Source organism: Trachinotus anak, unplaced genomic scaffold (genome assembly GCF_046630095.1).
Source record: "Trachinotus anak isolate AG129_WGS33_773 ecotype Australia unplaced genomic scaffold, CSIRO_AGI_Tana_v1 ptg000014l, whole genome shotgun sequence".
NCBI lineage: Eukaryota > Metazoa > Chordata > Actinopteri > Carangiformes > Carangidae > Trachinotus > Trachinotus anak.
Genome location: NW_027273865.1, coordinates 19607935 through 19625769, shown reverse-complemented (window position 1 = coordinate 19625769; position 17835 = coordinate 19607935). Strand labels below are relative to the sequence as shown.

At 40.0% G+C, this 17835-nt stretch overlaps 3 protein-coding genes across 5 annotated transcripts; 2 read left to right on the top strand and 1 right to left on the bottom strand.

The window, feature by feature from the left end:
• Window positions 1-6781: 6781 nt before the first annotated feature.
• On the top strand, window positions 6782-11579 carry mffa (mitochondrial fission factor a). 3 transcript variants are annotated; one of them, XM_071497151.1, is made up of 8 exons: window positions 6782-6986; window positions 7666-7883; window positions 8279-8448; window positions 8571-8662; window positions 9625-9789; window positions 10534-10590; window positions 10817-10901; window positions 10983-11579. In XM_071497151.1, the coding sequence occupies exons 2-8, from the start codon at window positions 7670-7672 to the stop codon at window positions 11112-11114; spliced, it is 915 nt and encodes a 304-aa protein (XP_071353252.1). In that variant the 5' UTR covers window positions 6782-6986; window positions 7666-7669; the 3' UTR covers window positions 11115-11579. The 3 variants fall into 3 exon arrangements, with proteins under 3 accessions (XP_071353252.1, XP_071353253.1, XP_071353254.1); XM_071497152.1 differs by lacking the exon at window positions 9625-9789 and having other exon boundaries at window positions 6783-6986; XM_071497153.1 differs by lacking the exons at window positions 9625-9789; window positions 10534-10590 and having other exon boundaries at window positions 6783-6986.
• On the bottom strand, window positions 11577-14335 carry dnaaf1 (dynein axonemal assembly factor 1). The gene is made up of 2 exons (XM_071497139.1): window positions 13209-14335; window positions 11577-13112 (listed from the first exon to the last, which is right to left on the bottom strand). The coding sequence occupies exons 1-2, from the start codon at window positions 14170-14172 to the stop codon at window positions 12220-12222; spliced, it is 1857 nt and encodes a 618-aa protein (XP_071353240.1). The 5' UTR covers window positions 14173-14335; the 3' UTR covers window positions 11577-12219.
• Window positions 14336-14384: 49 nt separating this feature from the next.
• Window positions 14385-16874, top strand: mrpl44 (mitochondrial ribosomal protein L44). Its single transcript, XM_071497150.1, has 4 exons — window positions 14385-14604; window positions 15156-15624; window positions 15754-15932; window positions 16139-16874. Exons 1-4 carry the CDS (start codon window positions 14429-14431, stop codon window positions 16311-16313), a joined length of 999 nt encoding a protein of 332 aa, XP_071353251.1. The 5' UTR covers window positions 14385-14428; the 3' UTR covers window positions 16314-16874.
• Window positions 16875-17835: the final 961 nt, after the last annotated feature.

The following is a 17835-nucleotide window of genomic DNA, read 5'->3' as shown; positions in this document are numbered from 1 at the left end:
CCAGTGCTAGAATTCCTGCTCATTTATTTGCAGCATTGCCAACAATGGCCTAATACAACAAAGGTATTAAAGGAATGGCTCTGTCTTGCAGTTACTTTAGTCCCTTCTTATATATTCTGTCATATCACCAAACCCTAGAGCCTACAACTCAGGTTCTGTCACAGGCAGAGACAGCAAGTATGTGTGAGGAACCTCTCGTACTTTAACACATCTACTACACCGTATGTTCCAGGTGGGGTTACACTGAGGACATTTCGTCTTCACGTCTTGTTTAGACGACATAAACTACAGCATAAGTTACCTTTTAAGTCATTGTTTGCCTGTGGCTTTTGTGTTGGCTTTTAAAAATTATGTATGTACGGTATCCATATTTTCTCTACATACATAAAGGTTATGACATGCTCCCTGAAACCTTTAGCCTAGAATTCCCTGCATGTTAAAAACAGATGTCAGATAATTTACCCAGATTAAACATGAACCATAACAGCATCTCAAAGGAATAGTTTCTTTAATTTTTAATTTGGTGATGTCCGAAAATGTGGAAAAGGTGTAGCGAACCGTAAGTTGTATACATTTTTTTTAAGCAGGCATTTTGACAAGTCCCACACAGTATAACTAACAGATAATCAGATGTGATGATAAGAGCATCACCCTATGGAAAATGTAATGAATAACACCTTGCAGCTCCGACAGTTATTACCATGGCCACAGAAACTGGTCAAACTTGGACCATCTTTCTAAATAGGTGCACAGTGTAAACATAACCATAGCAACGCTGTTTCTTCTTCAGCTAACTCTCGCTTGTGAAACAGATGTAACATTGAGCGCGGGCAGGGGGCTACATGGCTAAAAAGATCTGTGCGCCCCTGTTGTCCCCATGTTCATGCACAAGGCTCCACTGCAAGACAGGTAGACAAGGTTGTGGTAATGAGTAGTTATTGTAACTTTATTGGTACATATTCACAAACAAATTTTTAGCTTTATCAGATTACTACCATTGAGACGTAATACATTTTGGGGATTTTGGGCCCCTGAGGCCTTAGACCATGGCTGAATTAACCTCTCTGGGGGCCCAGCATCAAAACATTTTTGTTGGGCCCCTACTGACCCGTCCTATACATGTCAGTTTCATTTTTTCCTCTGGGGCCCTGTACCAACCAGTACTCTAGAGCAGAAATGATTAAGCTTATAATTCGACTAGTCAATTGACAGAAGATTAATTGGTAACAATTTTGATAACTGAATTTTATGCAAAACTGGCAAAAGTTCACCGGTACCAGCCTCTCAAGTGTGCATATTTGCTAGTTTCGCCAATTTTCTATTATAGTTAACTCAACATTTTAGGATTTTTGACTAATTGTTTGAAAAAAAACAGACATTTCAATATGTTAACTTAGACATCATGGAATAATAATGGGCATTTTTCACACTATTTTTAAATATTTTATACACTGAACAACAGTCAGTTAAGAAAAAAAAACAAACTCTAAGAACTCTAAAAATGTGATTGGTTGCTGGAATGATTTGAACACAGCCTTTTTGTCTGTGGCTATGAGCAATAACATCAGAGGCATCCTAATATGTGGTGACAATAAGATGTATTGTTTTATTCTACATTGGGACATTTAGTCGCACTATTGATTATTGACACTTGCATAGCCCTTCTCACATGGGCACAGCTACAGCTTCACAGTGCTCCTGTTATCACATGCTGATCCACCCAATTATGCCTGTGTGTTGTCACATGCCATCTGTGAGGATAAGCAGCTTCACATGCACTCATAGCAACCACAAGGCAGAGCGTGCTGTCACTCATTACCTCTAGCTCAAATGTGGTGTAATGGGTGCATCATGACCCTTACGAAAAGATCTTTTGATCCAGGACATTGAAGAAATGTCGCATCCACTATCTATTTTGATTTCACTGTAATTTTTTTGGTACAAATTAATATGGACCCTCGGAGTTAAAAGCAAACACACACCGAAGTCACTCTTTGGTGCCTCACTGATTTGTGTCAAGGACAAGAGGAACATAAGATGATTATTGCATTTATTCATACAAAAGCCAGTTATCACCATAGGTCTAGAAAAAGCAGGCTTGACTTTACATTTACTAGTGATTAGTAAACAAAGCTGACAGATGCAAACAATGACAAACAATATGAAAAATCTATACTTCTATCACTTGAACCTCTAGAACTTTTTTTCAACATTGATGCCCATCATATCAAAATAGAATATTTATTGCTTTCAACTGCATGATACTATGATGTTATTACAGCGATAGACTTTAAATGATAATGAAAGAATAAATAAATACCTATATTCATTTTACACCTTACAATGAAAGAATTTATGTATTCCAGTTCTACTATAAAGTACAATAGACTGGTATAGCACACTAGCCAAACTGATTTGAAGTAAGGTTAATTATAGTAGCTATATTTTAACCAAAAGGATTTGTAAATGCTCCTTTTTGTTTTAACTGTCATGTGAAGGTAACATAATTCAGCGATGAAAGGATCCACTGTATCTTTTAACTTTCATGACTTTATTAATTAATGCTTTAATTGTGGTGGTTAACTGGGCGTTTTGTGCAACTGATGTTGTTAGTCGTGTGCTCTGAGAATACAAACAGTGAGCCTATCACATTTTTACCCAAGTACAGTTCTGAGTTAGGCTACTTTTCCTTTGTGTGATTTTGTTTTTACTCAACTATATTTATCTGACAGCTACTTGTCACTTTGTTGTGCCGTGTCACTTTGTCCATTACAAGTAAATTAATACAGCCTTTATGCAGACTAACCACTCACGAACTATTGTATAGACTATGTACAAAACACCGTACTGTTTATAAATTGAATAAAAATATCCGATGCAGCCAGTAACAAAATTAAAATGCTGCATGCATGTTGCATAGTGAGTAGTACTACTTTTACTTGCTTACTTTAAATTCACACAAAATAATCTAAAAGGCCTATAATAATAACAGACAATAAAAAAGTGTGATTCCTGTTACATTTGTTTGTAAGTTTGCACTGATCTGAAATATTAGAATAGAATAGATACTTTATTGTCCCCTTGGGGAAATTTTTTCCCAGAGCGTGAACATGTGAACTTGTCATTTTCTATTGGCACGACCATACAACCAACAACCATTTGGAACATTATCTTTAGTGTTATGTTGTTACATAAAAAAATCACAGAGAAATACAAAAACAAAGATTATGATTTTTGAAAAATACAAAATCATTATTAATCATCAATTCCTCAAGCGCTAAACTGATATGTTACACAATGAACCCTGTTTATATTTCTAACACTTTCTTAAACAACAGAATGTTTTGAAAATGAAAATAGGGCCTTCTGTAAAAAGCAATAAAATGAAATGACTGAAACTTTTTGTGCTCACTTGTTTGACAAGTGTAAATAACTGTCAAGAAAAGACAAAGACGTTCTGGACAATGGACTTGTTTTACCTGTCTACAATACATTCCTATGGTGCATCAGTGACCTTTGATTTCAAGTTTGTTTCAAGTTTGATTTTGATTATGGACAAATGTAACTACAGAAGGTGAACTGTTTGGTATTAATGAAAAAACAGATCTTTTGTTTGTTAATTTGCATTTAGCCCGAAGAGTATCAACTGAGGTTTAACTGTTAAAGTCGGTGGTGATATGTACCATTGCTAGTCTGGCAATGCTTCCAACCTCCATCTCCTACAAGGAAGCTCTGCTGATCTGTGGGGCCTCCTCATGTGAGGAATAGATGTAAGTATGAAGCACCCTCTGCTGGACACATGAGACAGATTGTATCCACGTTGACCCTGTTTTACACCTGAATCTGATTGGTGAATGACAGTCCAATCACAAAGCAGAATCCAGTCAGCGAGCATGTGGTTTTGTTACATTAATCTCTGCTCCAGATCCTGAGAGGTGTACAAGATTTTCAAGATGGATGACAATGCAGGCATGAAAATCTACTACACCTCTGAGGGTCTGTGGCAGAGATGAGGTTAACAGAACCACCTGCCCTGTGATAGGACTCTGCTTTGTGTTTGGATTGACACTGTCCAATCTGATTCAGTTGTGAAAACAGTGACAGTAAAGGAATCGGTCCTTCAGCGTGACCCAGGATGCATTTGCATTCACACTGCTAAAAGACCATGTGGCTCAGACCACCTCCTAATGTGGTCTGAGTGATCGGATAGCAAATGCACTCTCACTCTCTTGAGTGTGTTCACACCTGTACTTAGAGCTGTCCACCTGTGATCGGATCACCTGAGATGGATGTTAATACCAGGTTTGAATGCGGCCTGAAATTATAAATGTTAAAGTCATTATAAAAGCCTAGAAGGGACCTTATTAAAATGATCGTGGAAACTTGAAAATGTAATGTAATTCAATGATAGCATTAAGATTTTTCACTCATGTATGTGTTCTAGGATTACACCAGACATGACTTCATGAATATGAGCAAAGCAGGAGAAACAGTCAACAGGCTCACTTTGAAAGTAGCCTATTTAATCTGCTGGTCGCAGTCAGTCAGGTGTGAGTAGTGACAGGTGAGTGGTTATATTTCTACAAATGAAAGTAAGCGTACATACAGGTCAAATTCTATCATTTTATCTTGAATAAAGCAACAGACAATTCTGTATCAAAATCATTACATCAATACATTCTCCCTTTAAATAATATAATCGTGTGAGAACAAACCGAAGAGACCAGAGGCCTGTACTACAAAGCAGGATTTGAGGTTAGCAAGGTAACTTCAGGTTTAACCCTTGGTTTTCAGTATTACAATGGTGGTTCACTTCTTACTGGGGTAAATCACTATGGTGACTTATGCTGAACTCCTAACCTGCTCCAGAGCAAGTTAACTTCAGAGGATCAGTTCAAAACCTGTCAACAGCCCAGCTACCGAGCAATCAGGCCACTGGAAAACCTGAGTCATCCTTCCTACAGGATCCTGACAGGAAGAAGAGAGTTTACAAATAAGTGATAAATAGCAGAAGGTCTACATTAGATGAGAACTTTGGTGTTAAATTGTCTGAGACCTCTCTGGATTGCTGCTATCACTGATTAATACATATTCTACAATTATTTACTGTACATTTTTCAGTAACAACATGGAGTTTAAAGTCCCTGCATCATGTCTTAGTCTTTTGTACTTAAGAGCAAACCATGTTACTTTGTGAAAACCAGATTCAAAATGGCTGAATTAGTGGTTTCAGTCTCTCACAACAATAGTCATTTGACTGATAGCATGATACTGAGACAATATGTGCATAATCCTCTATGGCAGTATTACTGTAACCTGTAGGGGTGATGAGTTGTGTACCCCCTTGATATTAGCGTACAACAAGTCCAGGGTGAGACTGTCTCTGGTTTGACATGTGACATATTTGAAAATGTACGCAGAGTGAAGGACAGGGAGGCAGGATTTGAGTCTTCAGAGATGAGGAGGAGAGCATGTGGCTGCAGTGTTTGCAGTTTTTATGATGGACTGGATGACGTCACTAGTTGTGCCAGCGTAGGCAGAGTGAGGTTAGCTGTTATCGCGATAGCATGTGACAAATTCTGTTGTTAGATAGCAAGGCCTCATGCTAATGGCTAGCAAGTCAGTGTCCTCACTGCAGATACTTTCTTTAATTGTAATGTGTCTGTATTCATCACCTACAGTTCAAGTACTACGGTTTCCCTCTCACTCATCGCCAAATTGTTCAGCCCGTCAACATGGTAGAAATGCTCTTGGCTGCTCAGTTTGAGTTCACTTTAGTTATTCCTTGTGTATTTCCTCTTGTGCCTTGTTAACTTTGTTTCTCCTGTGCCCCAGGACTCCAGTGCCAGACCTTCACTCCATGTCCCTCAAGCCGCCACCTTCTAACCATCTGCACCACGCAGTACACCTCCAGCCATCTCCAGCCATCTCCAGTCTCAACCATCTTCTTCCCTTCGATCCACGTCACCATCGCTCTCCAGTTCCTCTGACTGTAGCAATACCTCACCACTCCAGCCTGCATGTCCCCGTCAAACCCCCCACCTCTCCATGCTGCCTGTCTGCCCCTGCCTCAGCCCCTGCCTCTACAGCCCATATGCCCCTTCCTACGATCTGAGAAAATGTGTGTAGAGTGAAATTTGTGGCTGTGTGGATGAGTTAAACAGAAATGTCTCAGACCAGTTGAACAGCTTCTCACCAGTCTAGGTGTGATCAGGGTGTGATGTCACTCACGCTAGCTGTGAACATTGCACCACGTAGACAAACCTGAAAAGGTCCAGAAACACTCATGAAACTTCAACTGCCACTGTGTAAAAACTATGAGAGGGATTTAAAAGTTGAATAAACAGTAAGTACTGCTGAGATATTTAACAGATTAAACACATAAAATGAGTAAATTAGATCAAATTCAAGGAGACAGAGGCTGAAAAAAAATAAACCTGGACCAGATGAAACATCCATATATCTTATGTTTCTTCTTTTTTTCCTCTTTATTGAACAAAGGAAATCTACAGTGATTCAGGGAATACAACAGCACATAAAATGAGAACTTAAATGACATAAGTACAACAGGTAAACAATGTAGAAAGATACATTTTTTGAAAAGAAAAGAAAAGAAAGCACAGGGTACAAAAATATATAAATATTTACTTCTTCAGTTGGGGGTAACAAGGAAAATTTGCATTTATAATTATGAAGTTAAGCAGATATTCAATAGCGCCATCATTATGTTTTTGCTTTTAATTGCAGCCCCTGGTGCTACTGACGTAACTTCCTCCTGAGTTTCTGTACTTCCTGATTGGAGGACGGACAGAGGAAGAGAGGTGTCTCCCCTCTCATATCAACACAAGGCGATGCTTGACAGCTACATTGTCTGTTATTCTTTCAATTAACCGTACCATTCGGAGGATATTTGGAAGTTTTTATTCCCTCTAGGATTAAATAAATAAACTCTTCTTTGGAGAAGTCGCTATCCTTCGCAACAAACGGTGAGAAACCGAAGCTAACGCGCTAGCTTGAAATGGCGCTAATGTAAAAACTAGTTCAGGCAAAACTAACCTCAGCGTTAAAATTTTGTTAGATCTCATGACATTTATTTAAATCACACAGCTATTCAATAGCAACTTACTTATTAATGGCGAATGTATAGCGTTTATGTTAAAGAAAATAGATGTTATGCGAGCAGTAGCTGTAGCAGCTCTTACTGCTGCAGTCGAGACCAAACTGGTTCATGTAGCCTCTCTTTGTGTCCCCCTGTCAGACGACACTAAGTTATCATCATATGATAATGTCATATGATGTGGTTTCCCTCTCTAACTCTTTCCCACAGCTTATCAGCTGCACCAATATTTTCTGGGGTGATCCGTGTTTTGAGATCTTTATGTAATAGCTGTATAAGCTGCACCAGTAGAAATGCAGTACAAGTTCAACAGGAAGGAAAATGAAACTTTTAGAATAGATCAAGCTCTCATGTTTGATTGTATCGTGGTCACAATGAGCATAAATTGCACCAGTATAAATGCACTACAAGAAGTTCAACAGGAGTGAAAATGAAACTATTGGAACACAGGGGTCTCTGGTGTTGGATTGTTTACTGCTCGTTGTGACCATTTTGCGGCTAACAATTAGTTCTGTGTTGCTTAAATTATTACAAATTATTCCACACAGCCAAATGAACGGAGCAGCATTCCCCTCCCCTACAGCAGAGATGGCGGAGATGAACCGTATCCAGTATGAGCTGGAGTACACTGAAGGTATCAGCCAGAGGATGCGCATTCCTGAGATGCTCAAAGTAGCCCCTCAAGCCCACGAGCACCCAAATGTTGGATCTCAGGAGGTACCCCGCAGTGTCATAATGCAAGTCCCAGAGAGAATTGTGGTTACAGGTTGGTATACTGTAAAAAAACAAAAAAAAACAAAGTATTGTTGAAAGTGTTTTATCACACACAAACTCTGCACGTCATTGATACCCGTCAGCAGACTGTAATCTTACTATTATGTGGCTTTGTTACAGTCATTGATAGGTAGTAGATATCTCTCTATCAGTGGCTCAGGACTTTGTCCATCCCGTTCCTGGAAGCCCATTTACTCACCAGCATTATTGTGGGGTCTGATATTTAAGACTGGAAAATTAAACAGAATAACTCCAAATGGCATGTGTGGTTCATTGTAAATGTTAAACTATTAGAAGGGGTTATTCAACTTTAACCTTTTGTTTAAATGAAGTAGAGAATGTACCGGTTTTTCATTCTAAACTCTAGTTCACTCCTCTCTCTGTCAGGAGACAGTAATGACCCCCAGTTCTCCAGACCCAGAGACCTGGATCTAATTCAGTCAACACCACTAGAAATCCTATCACTAAAGACTCCACCTAGAGTCCTAACCCTTAATGAGAGGCCACTGGATTTCCTGGAAGAGGAGCAGCGGGCAGCTCCAGACACTGAAGAGGTGGTAAGTGATAAAACAATAAATTGTCTGTTACTAAGGACACTATAAAATCCACTCATTGACTTCAGTTATTTCCTCACATTAAACCATAGCCTGAATAAATCACTTGTTAATTTACCCTATAGTTACAGCCCCAAGGAAGAGTGCGGCGAGAACGCTCAGCTAGTGAAAATGCAGCTGTCCCTCATACCCGTCAGCTGATGAGAAATGATTCAGCGTGAGTATTGGCCTGGATATACTGTTATTAGCCTGATGCTAGCTCCATCTTATCTTCCACATGTGTGCACTAGCATGTTGCATCTTTCTTTTCATTCTATGCTCGGGTCGTTTGTCTGTGTGATGTAGTCAGTTGTATGTTGATACTGTCACTGTAAGCTGTTCTGTTGTGAGACATGCTGCTTTCAGTGCTAATGCAGACTTCATCTGTTTTTGTCACTGCCACTAATCCATTAACTGATCATTTCAAACAACTGATATGTACTCATCACTTTTGATTTAATCATTTTCAGATTTTACGGACTAAATAACTTCGGGATTAGTGCAAAAGAATAAAAATATTGCTATTTAGCATATGAACACACTTAAAGACCACACTCCCCTCTTAGAAACACCGGAGGGCACAAAACACAATATAAAACCATTAAATGAAAACTGATGCGTGCGTTATATTTTTATTTTTTTCAATTTTTTGCATTTTTAATGCAAATCTGTTCAGACGTCAATCATACGTGGAATAGCTTTGCTTATTTGAAGGTAGCCCTACTTCACACTATGTGTTCTCTGTAGCTTTATTGTTTAGGTCGAACATTTTAAAAATATCAGATTGAGACTTGGTATTTGCCTCAACTAACAATTATATAATTCTGGGGTAAAAAAAAAAAGTCTTTTCATGTCCTGATTGCTTTCCGATGCTTTGCCGATGCCTTTAGTTCACATTTCGTTTCCATTTCTGTTTTTTTGTGCATATTACCAGAGCACTGTAAATGATTGGCAGGTAAAATCTATTGTTGCAAAATTACTTTTATTTACATTCACTCAGATGCAATTTTTGCAGAGTCAGTAAAGTTGAGGACAGTTTCTTTTCCTTATTTCTCTTCCTCTCCTCCTTCCTTCCCCTCTTTCCTCTTTTGTCTTCCCTTTCCTCCGAATTGGCCGCTCTTAATGGTCGGCACTGAGCAGTGCGACCCCACCCCCCCCAGCCACTGTCCACCCTTGCCCCCCTCTCACCGAGACTGAGGAAGAGCACAACCTGTACAGCACTAGCGGTGTTCTATCTTTCATCCAGTCCACTACACGTCGGGCCTACCAGCAGGTCCTGGAGGTCTTGGATGAGAACCCTCGCAGGTGACCTCCCAATCATCTGGTCATTTTTATGCTTAAAAAAGGGAAAAAAATTTGGCTTGCTAGACATCGGTCAGAGAATCCAATGCGTGGTGTCATTAGTGTTTCTGACATTTTTTTTGCCCCTTATTATGTTGGACGCTTGGGAGTATGTGTGTGGTAGTCTCAAACAGTATTTGACCATTTTCTAACTGACTGTTTCTAACGTTCAGTAACAATATTGATGCAGCATGTATTAATCAAAAAAGTTTCTGAACTGTGGCTTTGGTTCAGGCCATTATTTTCCTCGACATATTCCAGTCTAACAATCACTATAGCAGGACTGATATGTTGTAGCCCTGACCATGTATTTCTCAGTGAAGTTACTTTACTCAAAACTTCACAAGCACTCATGGGTCAGGAGAAGCTGTAAACAAACGAAACGGTGGAAAATGAACTCTGAGACAACTGAGTTCATTTCTTCAAATACTCATACACATTATAGCATACACATTCCTCACAGTTTTGCAACAGTTTGAACTTTTGACTGTTTGCCTTCCTGAGTACTGCATCAGGTGAAAGCAGAAATGTTAATCACAGATGTGTATAGTATTCATACCTTCTGCACACTTCAAAAATGTGATTTACAAATATTTCTCCAGGATAGGATAGGGTATTGTGTCTGCATGTATGCAACACTGTACCATATGTGTTTCTCTATCTCTTATTTTTCCCTTCTCCCAATCCTGTCTTCCCCCACCTCTTCAGCAAACCATCTCTACGAGGGGGGTCAGCTTCAAGCTCCAACCCCCTGCATGAATCCAGGTAACCTCACCTGGAATCTTCATTCTGTTCCCTTTTCATTTTCCTCATCTTTTCTTACCTTACATTCTAATTTCCAGTCAGGATATAAGATTAAATTCTAAAAAAAAAAAATAATAATAATGTATGAAAAAATAATGTCACAAGTGTTAACATGCTATGAAAAATATACGCTCCATCGTGACAGTTTGAAACATGTGATTCTCAAAGTGGCTGTTCTCGTCTCAAGGCTTGTATTATCAACATATGAAGCCACACTGGAGGGAGGGCCTGATGATATGACTGTGGTTGATGCAACAACACTTCGACGTCAGGTTAGTTCTTAATAAACACATTTTCTTTATCTTGTGGAACCCCTGTAACCATGACAACGTGTTTTTCTGATTTACCCATAGCTTATCAAGTTAAATCGGAGGCTCCAACATTTGGAAGAGGAGAACAAGGAGCGAGCAAAGCGAGAGATGATCATGTACTCGGTCACTGTAGCTTTCTGGCTCATCAACACTTGGGTCTGGTTGCGACGTTAGAGCTGGCCTGTATTTCGGCTGTCACCTTGACGGGAGAACGTGCTATCACTCATTCTGTGTGTCAAATGTTAGCTACCCGCTGCACTCAGGCCCCGTGTGTGGAGGACCTTGGCACATGTGTACAAGGCCTGTTGCACATAGGGCTGAAGTTTTGATTTTGTTTATTTAATACATGTACAGTTTTATTTTTTTACTCTTCTCTATTGTTTATTCTGTTTTCTCATACTTTGTTTTTATTAGAGACCTTCTTGCTAAATGCTAAGCATGACCTGTTGTAAATATTTGTTCCTGTCACTCAGAGCTTTGGTAAGAACTCATCCAGAGCTACTGTACAACATAGTTTATCAAAATAGGAAAATGGAGCTGCAATGTTGAGAAGTAACATGGTGAATATTTAATGCAGGGAGAGTAATATGTGACATGTACTGGGAAATGTAATACAGTTTAGTAAAACCTCAAACATGATGTGTCGTCCTGTACCTTTATTGAAGCCTTATGTTAAAAATGCACACTTTACTATAATTTTGCAACTATGTGAAGAACAAACATGTCTCTCTCACATTAGCCTGATAAACATCTGAATTTCAGTTTTTATTTACATTGATTGATTTTTAAAAAATCATAATTTCTGCTTAATGCTGACATTTCATTTTTAATAAATGACTATTACTGTAGGTTGTCTTTTTTTTTTTCTTTAGATGCACTGACAACTGACAGAAAGTCAGTGTAGCTAGTGTATATATATTTTTTAGAATATAGTCATTGATGTTTGTGTTGCTTTGATATGAAGATATAAAGCTACTGTTGTCCCTAAAGAAAAACATTTAAAAAATAGCAGATCAAGTAAGATTTATTCTGTTCTCGCACAGTTTTATAATTAACAACCACATGAACAAAATTTCTGGCTGCCTTAACAAAAACATGCAAAACAATGAATTACCATATACTGTGAATCTTTTCAAAGCTAAATACTATTCTTTAAAATTAAAGCTGTACCCTTAATGGGCTTTTCATGGTCCCACATGGCCAATCTATTGCCTGTCAGCATTAAAACATTTAATTCAAAGCCATGTCTGGTGAGACTGTAGTTAAATCCTTGAAAGCATCAGTCCAGCTCCTCAATCAGGCAGCGTGGTGGAGAGGTTTGTTTTGTCTTCGACTTGCTCACTGGTTCAAATATCAGTGGCTCAAGGGCATCCCAATCCCCTGGACACATCAGTGATGAAGAATTGTTAGAGACTTCAGTGAACAAAGAACTTTTGGATGGACTTAAAGTGGGGATGGTCTCACTCTGGTTCGCAGCTGGCTCGTCCTCATCGCTGCCTCCTGATATGACTTCTATTTTTGGTTTGAACTCCTGCTGAGAGGAGAACACTGCAGTGAAGTCTTCTGTGTCCACATCCTCCAAGTCAGGCAGGTCATCAATATGGAGTGAGCGATGTAGTGGAAGGTGAATGGTTTCCAGCTGCTCTACATCCTCCAGCTCTGTAACCAGTGGTCCTGGACCATATGTATGGAGAACCTCACCCGCTTCATGTGCTACCTTGACTGGGGAAGGCTTCTTCTTGTCACGCTGCTCACTCGCTTTTGCCTGCTCTCTCTCTGCTTCATTTCTCATGAGCTGTATTACACCTGACTGGTTTTGTTGTTGTTTATCTTCTATTTTATCTGTCTCTAACATTGTTGCTGCAATACTTTCTTGCTCTTGGGCTGACTGCTCTGGAGTCACCCCTTCTTTCTCTTCTCTCACAAGCTGCTTCATCTGTGAGTGGTCCTGGTCAGCTTTCTCTAATTGCTTTCTCTGCAAGGCTTCACTTGGCTGCTCTGTCTCTATAAGTTCACTTTTTGTCTTGTATTCATGTGTTGCTTGACTCTGCAAGAACTCTTCATGGGCATCCAGGCTTTCCTGCACAAAGGCTTGGATCTTCTCCTCTTGTGATGAAGTCAAAATCTGGGTGTCTTTTTCCTCACATGGAGTGGTGGAAACCTCAATCTCCCCTGAAATTAAATAGACAGACAACACTTTTCAATTATGCAAATCCACATTTACTCTGCATCTGTTTGTGAATGGGAAAAGTTGGGAATTCTGTTAACCTTTCTCCTGTAGCTCTCGTAGGCGTCGTCTCTCCTGAGCTTTTTTCCGAATCATTGCCATGCTATCCAAACTTTCCTGAATCTTCCTCCTCTCTCGTGTTTCCCATTGCTCCCTTTCTTTGCGCTCCCCCTCCAGCCCTCCCACTGCCCATGCCTCGGCACATGCCCTGTCTTTGGGAAACACAGGGCGATCATCAAGATAGGTGAGCTGCTTGAGGCGCACTATCATAGTTTTCCTGTATTTTGGGATCTTATTCACCACCTCATTTCCCATTAGATTTAACACTCGCAGTTCTGGCATTGCCTCAAGCACATGGAGGAGCTCAGGGTCATTTAACAGGTTATGAGACATATCCAGCACACTGATTGCCCGGCACTGACTCAGGTGCTCTATGTCCCCCACAGTTTCCAGCTTGTTATGGGCAATCTGCAGAGTGCTCAGGTCAGGAAGGCAGGAGATGTTCTCTATGGTGTGGATAAAGTTGTTGGAGACATTCAAAGTGGAGAGTTTTTTCAGATGTTCAAGGTTTTCCAGCTTATATATGAGGTTTTGCTGAAGGAACAAACAGCGCAGATCAGTCTGGGCATCCAGATTGTCAATGCGTTGGAGCCCATTGCTTTCCAGCCAGAGACACTTCAGTCCTGTGTATTCCTCTAAGTTCTCAATGGTGGAGAAGCCTTTGAAATGCAGGTACAATGTGTCATTCAGGCAAGGTGTTGAGTAAAGTTTGTTCTGCTTACAGTGGTCTTTCAGGAATTTCTTGGTCATTCGTGGCCCTGACTGCTTTTCCGTTTCCTCTTGAGATGGTTTTTGCCGTTTTCTGTCATTTTCCTTGTTTTCTTCAGCTTCATCCTTTTTCATGGCATCAACTTCATTTTTAACAGAAGTTCTTTCCGCATCTCCACCTTCCGTTTGATGTGCCTCTTTATCTCCCATCGTTTCTTGGTATTCAGCATAGGACATCGCCAAAAAATACCAAAATAAGTAGCAGACGAAATGGAAGTAATCTCTACTAGTTCTGGATATGTTTAGTAGCAGTTTGTTAGTTGTCTAATCCGATAAGTTTCAGTCTTTCAGTCTGCTCTTTAAGCTAACGTTAGTTAACATTTGTGTTTGTTTCCATGGTAACAATTCTTCATTACGTTAGGACCGCCGGATATTGTTTCTTGTTCCGAGTCGGAAACATTTAGCTGTTGCAATCCGCTGTCACCGAAACAACATGGCGTCAGGGTACATACTAAATCGTGGTGCGCTAACATTAGGAATTCATTGCCAGCGTGTTTGCAGAAATATATCATTATCACAGGTTAGAGAGAAAAAACGATGGATGAAGGCATACACATACCTAATGGCAAAGAAGTTAAAACTTGAGGGACCGCCACCACCGAAGCCACGGTAAGGCTAACGTTAGCTAACAGAAGAGTTCACTAGAGAGCATTTCAAGGCCATTAATATATTTTATATTTCCTGATTTTGTTTGTTTGTGTTAGCCGTTTGAAAAGGACTGATACAGACATCATCGCACAGGTTTTCACTGCAGACTTGTTAAGCAGCGTGTGGGTTGGTAACTAGTTACACAGTTCTTAAAGTGAATCCAGGCGCGTTGCTAGACATCTTGGCTCCTCTGCACAGTTTGAGGAAAACCTTGGTTCCCCTCTAGCCCCGATTTGTGGTTCTCATTTTATCATCATTTTATATTTTGTATTGGTGATAACATTTGAACCATGAGGTTTTGCTCGTAATCATTAAAGACTTTTCCTACTGTTGCAAAAAGTTTTAATTCCAATTTACAGTCAATAAGAATCTCTGTATTAACACAAACACACTACTAAACCTAGATTTTTTTAGTGCATAACCCAACAGCACCAGTCAGGGGTAATAACTATCTTTCACATGGCAACTTTTCCAGAGGAAGTTGATTAACTCCATCTTTGACTGTCTTACAGCTCTCAACAGCCTCTCTGGGATTACCATGCTGAGGTTCAGGCTTTCAGCACCCGCCTCCATGAGAACTTTTCCTCTGAACTACTGAAAACAGCCTTCATCAATCCCTGTTACCTGAAGGAGGAACAAGAGAGGAGACGGGGGTTAGGCGTGGACGCTGAAGCCACTGCTCTTGCTCTGAAAGATAATATTCAGCTGAGTGCAAAGGGAGCGGGATTCACCAAAAGCTTCCTGACCGACTGGTGCAGGGCCAGCATCCCAAACCTGCCGAGTGAAGGGGTGGAGAGGATTGTAGGGCATCTTACCAGTTCAGCAGTTGTGACCTATGTAGCAAGAAATCTCGGCATTGAAGACCTAACCATGAGTGCAGAATTCCCTGTTCCTGATGATGTTCTCCATTCTACATTCATGGCAGTGATTGGAGCGCTACAGGAGAGCAGTGGAGCAGAGCGAGCAGGATTCTTCCTAAGGGTAAGATGCTTGGTGTATAGTAACATGAACCCTCAATGTCTAGCTGAGCACTGGTTCTATTGTCCCCACAGCAACATAGTACGGCTTTTTTCTTCGTGAGCTCACCTCCGCCTTCTTTTCTTGGTGTAGGATTTCCTGGTCACTCAGCTGATAGGAAAGGACCTGTTTGATATGTGGCCAGTGGTCAACCCAATGGGACTACTGGTGGAGGAGCTTACTAAGAGGAATATTCCTCTGCCAGAGCCTCGCCTCATCAGATCTGCTGGAGCCAGCACTGTCTTGCCACTATACTTTGTCGGCTTGTACAGGTATGTGTCCTCTTGTGGATGATTTTCGAATGAATAAAGAGTTGGGAGTTGGAGCTGACATAGCCTAAAATCAAGTTACCTTACAAGTTACATTTTTGAGGTTTCAGTAAGATGCAGATAACAGTCTTGATGGTTAACAGTATTCTGTATATAAACAGCCTGTGTTACATATTTTTTTGTCTCTGCTCACCTGTGTGTTGATTCAGTGATAAGAAGCTTCTGGCTCAGGGTCCAGGAGAGACACTCATGGCAGCCGAGGAGGAGGCAGCTCGTGTAGCCCTCCGGAAACTCTATGGCTACACTGAGAACCGTACACCTTTTGACTTCTCTCCACAACAGCAGCATCAGCAGCCATTAATTCAGTCAGTCAGCAGTAGTTAAGGAAATAACAACTTGTATGCTGCAGCAGAAAATCATCTAAGGGGGTGCAGTCTAACAAGAAAGGTTGCTTGAATCTACATCTTCTTAAGAGGTCATTTGAGATACAGTGCATCCTGTTTGAGGACTCAAGACCTGCTACAGGTTGTAATGAAAAAGTAAAGGAAACTAAGGTAGATGGCTACCTTAGTTGCTTGTTAAACATCAGTCCAATGGTGTGCTTGTCAGGATTAATTCTGTTTGGTATTTAAATGTCAAGGAGAATAAATTAGCCTTGTTTTCCAAATAAATGTGAATCTGGTGTAAGATCCAGGTTTCCCCTAAATCTGAGAGTAATCTAAGCATTTTTGAATAAATGATATAACATAATCAAGAATTAAGTCCACTGGTCTTGTAGATAGTCCTGGCTAATAACCTATAGGTTCAGCAGTCCATCGCACAGAATAGCTCTGATATCTGGTTGTCCTTGTAAATAACACAGTTGCCATTTGGTTTACTTGGTATTCTATCATAACATGTTGTTAATCTGTAATAATAAAAGTAATATGTATGTGTACATGACAACTCTGTCCATGCGTGTTTCTACGGATCATGACTTCTTTTTCCCATAGCTATCTACAAATTCATTCCTCTTAACTTTTATCTGGAAGTTGTTTAAGGATTTGAATTTCAAATATGTTATCTGTTAAAATGTCTATTGGTAAGCATCTTTCATATATCACCATGGCACATAATTTAGTGTCTAACTTTAAGTCTAGTCCCAGGAAATTAAGCCCTAACAACATGCATTCAACCTCCTGCAGCTATTAAAGTGTAGATCTGAAAGTGTATGTCTATAGGAATTTTCTTTTAGCTGGAACTCTATGGAGGGTAAGCTGATGAGCCGTCAGCCTTTTAGGCAAAAAGAATTTCTTTATTGAATCCAGTGGCTTTCTATATACATTCCTTCATCTTTATTATTATTTGACTTGTTTTGTATTATTATTTAAATTGAAATTCCTTATTAGAATAAAACCTTCACCAACCCACCCCTTTAGTATTGCAGTGACAACGCTAGTCCGCATAATGGCGCTGATGTGTTAAATAAAAACTTGTAACGGTCTGTGGATGTCAGTACAACCGGAGAGGTCTCATTTTTTAGAGACAAGATAGTTCACGCCCCCCCCCCCCCCCCCCCCCCCCTCACTAACCCTCGGAATCCGCTGTTTTTACAAATAAAATCCAACGGACTACTCACCTCGAGCGCTCTGTATCTAGAGTAATGTTTTAAATATACCTCACCTTCCAATAATTACAGATTAACGTACACAAAAAAATGATAATTAATAATATAATCGTTGTCGACGCCGGTCAAAACTGCGCACTATGGCTTCGCGCAGGACATATACGACATTTTAGCAACATGATCATTCTGCGACCACAACGTTGCAAGAAAGCCGCTTTTGTTATAATTGGCTTAACAAACCTGCCTTTAATAAAAAAAAAAATGCTGCTGACATTTTGGAACGTACTTGATATAAACTAC